General features: G+C 51.1%; 1 protein-coding gene across 4 annotated transcripts in view; it reads right to left on the reverse strand.

The window, feature by feature from the left end:
- ACSBG2 (acyl-CoA synthetase bubblegum family member 2) overlaps positions 1-7512 on the reverse strand; it is a 31813-nt gene continuing 24301 nt past the window's right edge. For 3 of the 4 annotated variants that reach the window (XM_031689255.2, XM_072947862.1, XM_072947865.1), the window contains 6 exons: positions 5262-5479; positions 3286-3425; positions 2932-3178; positions 2188-2296; positions 316-436; positions 1-140 (listed from right to left, as the gene is read on the reverse strand). In XM_031689255.2, coding sequence (XP_031545115.2) covers positions 2223-2296; positions 2932-3178; positions 3286-3425; positions 5262-5479 — 679 coding nt within the window. In that variant the 3' untranslated portion in view covers positions 1-140; positions 316-436; positions 2188-2222. Of the gene's footprint in view, positions 141-315; positions 437-2187; positions 2297-2931; positions 3179-3285; positions 3442-5261; positions 5480-7512 lie in introns of those variants that run through there. The other variant, XM_072947864.1, reaches the window with a different exon arrangement.

Below are 7512 nucleotides of genomic sequence, written 5' to 3' on the forward strand. Positions count from 1 at the left end.
CACGGGATGCTGAAGCGCTTTATTGTTGGAACTTATTGGATGGCTTTCCAGGCTGCTTCCAGGAAGACGAGTGGGTTTGGGGGCCCAGTTCTTCTTCAGGCCTGTGGATGCTTTTCTTCTCTGATGGCTCAGTCAGCCCTCTGGGGAGGAAAAACATCTGGTTAGAACCTATAAGGTCAGATCTTCTAAACAGGCAGTTCTTCAGACACCTCCCTGTGAGCTTCCCCGGGATCACACCCTGATGCTTCACAGTAACTCAAAGATCTGTGACGGGCCTGTTGCTGCCGAAGGCGGGGCAGGTCAGAAAGGGCGTACCTCTTCCTCAGGTGGACGAGGAGGAGTGACCCGAGGGAATCTGGCTTCTCAGAAATAAGAGAGACTCCAGTCCCCACCCAGAGCAGCCGATCACATCGCGATGACATCTTCCTGTTGGAGTCTGGAGAGCAGAGAAAGGCAGGTTATCACCTGGGAATCCTTGATGCATGTGTGTTCATTCCCTGGGTCCCCACGAGTCACCGTAAAATGGAAATATTCCTGAATGAGCAGATCCACTTAGAAATTAGAAAAGAAGTGGAATCCCTCCCTGATGAACTTTATTTTTGTTTGTTAATTGTTTTGTGGGGGTAATTAGGTTTACATATATATATATATTTTTTTTTTTAATGGATGTACTGGGAATTGAACCCAGGACCTCATGCATGCTAAGCACACACTTGACCACTGAGCCATCGCCCCCTCCCGTGAACTTTAGAGTGTGGTGCCTTCCAGGAGAACTGTCATGTGAGCCACCTGTGTAACCACACAAAAAAGGAACTGGTAAAATTGAGCTAGGTACTGTATTTACTGTAACCCAGTATGTCCAAAATAGCGTCATTCCAACATTCATTCGATATTTTTAAATATTAATGAGGTAATTTACTTTATCTCGTACCCCAGTGTGTGTACACGCACATCACACCTCAACCCAGCTGGGCCACATCGTGGCCAGTGGCTGCTGTAGTGGACAGCACAGGTACGGAGGGCCCGTCTGCCCTCCAGCACCAGTGTGGGGTGGTCTCTTACCCAGCTGCAAAGTGAAACTGGGAGTCTTGCAAAAGATGCAGAATAATGAATGTGTTGTGTTTAACTGCTGGGCTCACCCACGAGGCTTGGACAAATGAAGGTGCTGAGGAGTTAAATCAGTTAATGATGAAGAACAGAAAACGAATATGGTGGTGTTCTGGGCTGAATTATGCCCCCCTCGCAAATTCATATGTCGATGTCCTGACACCCAGGACCTCAGCATGCGAGTGTATTTGGAGACGGGGTCGTTAGAGAGGTGATCAGGTCGAAAGCAGCTCATTATGGTGAGCCCTAATCCAATACAACAGGTGTCCCTGGAAGAAGGGGAAATTCAGACCCAGAAGCACAGGGAGAAGGCGGCCGTCTGCAGGCCAAGGAGGGGCTTCAGAAACACCCTGATCTTGGTGTCTTCCAGCCTCCAGAGCCTTGAGAAAATAAATTCCTGTTGTTTAAGCCGCGTGCTCTGTGGTACTTTGTTCTGCGGCAGTCCTGGTAAACTGACACAGGTGTGTTGGCTGGGGGCATCTGAAGGGGATGACTGGGTCATGAGAGGGTTACAGGTGGCCCTTGGGACAGCTGAAGATGTGTTCTGCTCTCTGCCTGCGCCGTACTTCTAGCTGGCTTCCCACGATCCTATCAGTGACTCCTGGCATCACGTGGGCTCTCTGTGACCCAGATTTTGGGGGAAGCACAAGGAGGGGTGGAAGGAGCTCAGGCCTCCATCCGTCACCCCCTGGGATGGGCTGACACACCTCATTCCTTGGTTCCCAGCAGGTGGATCTTCCCCCACCAAAGTTTCTGACTGAAGGCCTTCGCCAAATAAGCCGCAAGGAAACATTGGGGCATTTGACAGAAAAACAGAAACAACAGCTCTGGTCCTAGGTGGGAAGATGGCCCTGCTCCCTCTGTGAGATGAGTGAAAACGCAACCAGCAGTGTTGGCAGCCAGCCAGGAAGGAGTCCGTGTGCCCTGCCAGCCCTGGCAGAGTGCGAGTGGAGGGCAGACACTATCCAGAACCCACAGCAGCCGAACGCGTGTGCACGTGGCCTCGCAGACCCGCCTGCCACTCAGGGGGCCCCCTCTGCTGGACCTGTTTGAGGCACAGCCCAGCAAGGCCAGTCTTACCATCGGGGCAGCCCGGAGCAGCTTTGCCAAAGAAGTCAGTGGTAGAGGTTTTCGATCTGCCTTTTATATTTCTGGATTATGAAGTGTCTTTTCATCTTTGTCGTGGGACCTGTCAGGAGAGGAGAGACCAGTTCAGTCGAGGGGAAGAAATAAGAGTCCACAAGCCCTGCCTGTGACCGGGCAGCAGGGCCTCGTGGCTGGGGCTGGGCTGTGGCCGGCTTTGCCGTCGACCTCCAGGGTGCACCGCCTTCGCCATCAGTGGGGCTGACAGAGCCCCACTTTGTGCTTGGGCTGTGGGGAGGATTCCGAGCCAGGAGGTGGAGGGTGTGCCGAAGTCTGCCTGCTGAGGACCATGTACCCGGTGAGGGGGGCCCCCACCCCCCGATTTTATAGGTGAGGCTCAGAGAGGGCCAGTCTCTCTGAAGTCACCCAGCAAGTCCATGGTGGGGTGAACACGTGACCTCGGGAGTCGCTCCCCAGGCTCCGGTTACCAGGGGGTTTGGGCTTCCCTCAAGGCGTTTACAACTTGGAGATAAAAAGATTGAGGCACGTGTGTGTGTGTGTGTGTGTGTGGTCCGGGGGACCCGGGCACTAGTCAGCTGGAGGTGGCATCCCCTCCTGCTCCATGGCTGGTCCCCTCTGACTCCCAGAAAAAGACACATCTCCTCAGAGCCCACATGCCACTAGACACTAACAAGGAACCAGCTTCCAAGGGCCAAGGCCACTGGCTCCCACGCCACTCACCTAGCTCTCCTCCACCGATGGAAAAGTCCTTCTCCAGGATGACCCACTTCTGGATCTTTTGTGCGTTGGAGATGGCTTGCTGATTCACAGCGTTTATGCCTTTCTGGATGGCCATGTAGACCAGGGGGTCTCGCAGCTCCACGATCTCGGTCACGGTGCTCGCCTGGCTGCCCACGTCCCGGCAGAACTTGATGGCCTCCCAGGTCAGGTTGTCCAGCGGCTCCCCGCTTGTCTTGTCGACTTCACACTGCTCCAAGACACCCCGTCATGACACCCAGCATCCCCACCCACTCCCCGGCCAGTTCTGAGGACCAGGCAGTGGGCACTTGCCCCTGCCCAGAACACCCACATCACCTTCAGCGTCAGCAGGATGCTCAGGAACTTGGCTTTGTCTCCCACCAGCATGGCGTTACTGATGATGGGGAGCTTCTCCTTAACCAGGTTCTCGATGGGGATGGGGGCCACGTTCTCGCCGCCGGCAGTGATGATAATTTCTGGAACAAAGCGCAGCTGGTGGTGGGTTCAACCATGACAATACCAAAGCCCTGCCCCTCTGAGGATCACAGAGGGGCACAAGCAGCCACTCACCTAGAAGACTCCGGAAGCAGAGGAGGGCCTCTGCCCATGGCCAGGACTCTCAACGGTGTCCTGCTCCAAGCCTCAGAGCCAAAGTCACTCTGCCCCTTTTCCTCCAGTTGCTTCAAATTTTCATCAAGAATTCCACTTGGACAGGGTCTTATTAACTCACTGCCCATTTCTTGGTCCCCCATTCCCTGTTCCGGACTCTCCAGTGTGTCTTGCTTGGAGGATCGTCAGATGCTTCTGACCATGCCCTGCCTCTCTGTCTCCTGCTGTTTCCTTCATTTGACAATCCCCGGAGAACCTCTGTCCAGCCTTACCCTGGGAGCGCGTGCAGCACTCCTCATTTTGGCAAGCTCTAAACGGAGAGTGTTACTTTTTCCCCCTGCCTCTGAAATTCTCCCAGAGCTCCTCCTCCTGCCCCAGATACATTCTTTACTTGTTCTTTCCTCCCAGGATGTTTGCTGCCTCCTGTCCCACCACTCGGACGCTCTCCATCTCCTCCCATGATCTCGCAGTCGCCCTTACTGAGGCCGTTGTAGCACTAGTGATAATCGATACGATCATGTGATGGACATCTCTGGCATTTTTCTGCCCAGGAGGTTGACTCCTCCTCAGGGTTTATTTAGGGACCCACTCCCCATCTTTATGTGGTTTGGGTGGGACCAGGTCTGACCAGTCAGCGTCTTCCATCCTCTACAGTGATTCCTTCTGAGTTGGGATACTAACCCAAGAAGATCCAGTGAGAATTAGGCCAAAAACTTGCTGAAACTGTTGGGAATGATACACTTTTTTTGTCCCCTGGGGGTCAGGATGAGACTAGACAGTTGGCAGCCAGCTTGTCACCAAATTAGAAAAGCCTCTTCAAGGATGGCATCAACTCAGAGGCCAGCTTGGTTACAGAAGAACAGAGAGATTCCTTGTGATGTCATTTGGGCACCTGGATCCAGCCATGCCTGAGACAAGACCTTTTGGACTTTTCTGATTTTGAGCCAATAGCTTCACTTTTTAACTCAAACCTGTTTTAAGAAGGGGTTTCTGTTGCTTATCATGGAAATGATGCTGACATTACTATACATGGGAATAATGTAGTTACTGCCTACATCAGGCTCCGTGCCCAGTGCTCTACATTACAGGTTGGCAGACTGCAGCCTTCTGTAGGGCTAAATCTAGCCTTCTGCCTGCCCTTTTTTTTTTTTTTTTGGATGGCTGGGGCTGAAAATGGTTTTTCCATTTTTAAATGGTCAGAAGGAAATCCAAAGAAGAATACTGTTTGTGACACATGAAAATCATATGAAATTTGTACGGGCATGCGGCCAGGTCCATTGGTGAGCATATTGTCCAGGCTGCTTTTGTACTGCAGTAGCTGAGTGGAGCAGCTACGACAGAGACCCATGTCATGCAAATCCAAAAACATGGTTATTACTGGGCCTTTTATGGGAAAAGTCGGCTGATCCCTGTTCTGCATAATTTCATTTACTCCCCATTTAATCACTGTAGCTCTGTAGCAGTTATTATCCCTGAATTACAGGGGAGGAAACAGAGGTTTCAGGGCAGTGTTGGGCATCTTTCCCAGGTCCATCCTGCCGAGAGTCAAGTGCTGGGCCCAAGGACAGAGCTGGAGGTGGAGTGTGGACTGGGGTGTCCTTGTACATCTGTGCAAGGTCTCCCATGGAAGGTGGAGGCTGGGAGCCTAAAGGTTCAGGGTGGGCCTGCTTACAGGAGGCCCTCGCAGAGCCAAGCCCCAGTACCTTTGATGCGGCCCGTGATGTAGAGGAAACCCTTGTTGTCCACGCGGCCCAAGTCCCCGGAGTGTAGCCAGCCCTCCTTGTCGATGGCCTCTGAGGTCGCATCCTCACTTCCCAGGTAGCCCATGAAGACGTGCCGGCCCCAGAGGCAGACTTCCCCAATGCCTTCCTTGTTCTGCTGGTACAGCATGTTCTTACACCCAGTCATGACTTTGCCGGAACTGCCAGGGGAGGGGAAGGAGGCACTGAGGCTCGGAGAGACGAGGTCACCCACCCAGGTCAGCCTGGGTCTGCGGCCCGGGCACCTAACACCCTGCTCAGCTGGCCTGGCTGGGTCTGCTTTCTCACCCTCTCCTGGACCTGGTGGGCACAAGGGGGTGTTTAGCGAATGAAGGAGGGAGGGCCTGTTCAATCAAGTGAGGCAAAGTCTCGATCACTTTGTGAACTGGGAAACCCAGCAGAGTTGTAGATTGCTCTTATCTTCACATAAACGGGAGAAGGACAGAGTGCTCCTGGCTTAAAAACAGCAGCAGAACCCCCTCATCTTTCAGAAAGCAGATATGTCAACCTGTACCCTGTGACCAGCTGAATTAAGTAAAACAACCAACCGGAATCTCTCTAGAGGTTAAAGTTCCTTCCACAGGACGGAACAGCACAACCCAAGATCTGGCTCTAAAATTGCTTCTGCTAGAGAGAACGCTTAGGAGGCTGGCAGAAAAGGAAGTATTTTCTTATTGCCTTGCTGAGATCTCTTTTACTGGCAGTGAGAAGGGTCAGTGGTTTTAGGGTTAAGTGTGGGGATTCTCTTAGCAGGAAAAAAGAAGGCAGGCCTGAGAAGTTTAAAATTTACTAAGAGCCTCCTTACAACAAAGAGCTTTTCAAGGAATGTAGAAAAACTCAGAATCTATGAAAGTTTGACGAATTCAACCAGGTAAGGATAAAAAAAAAATCTGCACAGCAAAGAACTCCTTAACTAAAACCAAAATACCAATGACAAACCTAGGGGTGAAATATCTGCCACTTACAGCAAAGACAATGAGGGCTGAGTTTCTTAAGACTTAAAGAGTGCCAACAAACCAATAATAAAAGGACTGAGGGTCCAGTATTTAACTTGGGCAGATGACATGGCCAGAGTTCAGAGAACATTAAATAAAAATGGCCTTTATATTAGGAAACAGTTTTTTCAACTTCACTCATGATACAAGGAATATCAATGAAAGTGACGTTGAGATACCATTTTTTACTAATTGATTTAGCAAAATATTTGGTGCCTATACAAAGCATTCACTTTAGCATCAGCCACAGTGACAGTTGGTTGGGGGAAAAGCCCTAAATATCCACGAGTAAGAGGCCTAGTTAAATAAAATCGTAGTACATCCATCTAGTGGAATACAGCGCGGCTGTTTAAAATGAGGCAGCTCTGCATTGTTACGGAACATTCCCTACAAAATACGAATCCCTTAGTAACTAAATCCATTTGGTTCCTGAGCTTGGATAGCGTGAGTTAGGACTGAGTGGAATTTTGTGTTATTAATCCAGATAGTCAAGGTTACCATGTTATTTGAGTGCGTTTGGTTCTTGAGCTCCAGACAGCAAGCAATAGTTCAGAAAGGGAAAGTTCGTGTCCATTTTTAGGTGGAAAATGTTTCCATGTGGGATAGAAGTACGTGTGTGTATAAAGCGATGCACCGCTTAGGCCAGGCTAACTCAAAAGAGCATGCTGTGGTTGCTGTGCCCCTGGGAGGGCGTCGCGGGTTGAACCGTGTCTGCTCCTCCCATTCCCCACCCACCACCCAGTTCCTGTGTTGAAGTCCTAATCCCCAATACCTCAGAATGTAACCTTATTGGAAATAGAGTTGTTGTGGGAGGTCACACCAGAATAGGGTGGCCCCAGATCCAGTATGACTGGTGTCCTTATAAAAAAAGGACATTTGGACCCAGACACACACAGGGAGAAGGCCACATGACAATGAAGGCAGTTAACTAGGACGATGCTTCTGCTAGCCGAGGCATGCCAGAGCTTGCCAGCACACCACCAGAAGCTGGGAGAGAGGCTTGGAATAGATTCTCCCTGACAGGTTTCGGAAAGAACCAGCCCTGCCAACACCTTGATCTCGGACTCCTAGTCTCTGTTGTGGGAGTTGGTGGAACTTCCGTACAGCAGCCCTAGCAAGCTCACAGGAAGTGAACTGGAGCTGTGGGGTGGGAGGGAGGGCGCCTTTCACTCTTAGCATTTCATACCTTCTGACCTGTA

Source organism: Vicugna pacos, chromosome 22 (assembly GCF_048564905.1).
Source record: "Vicugna pacos chromosome 22, VicPac4, whole genome shotgun sequence".
NCBI classification, from domain to species: Eukaryota; Metazoa; Chordata; class Mammalia; order Artiodactyla; family Camelidae; genus Vicugna; species Vicugna pacos.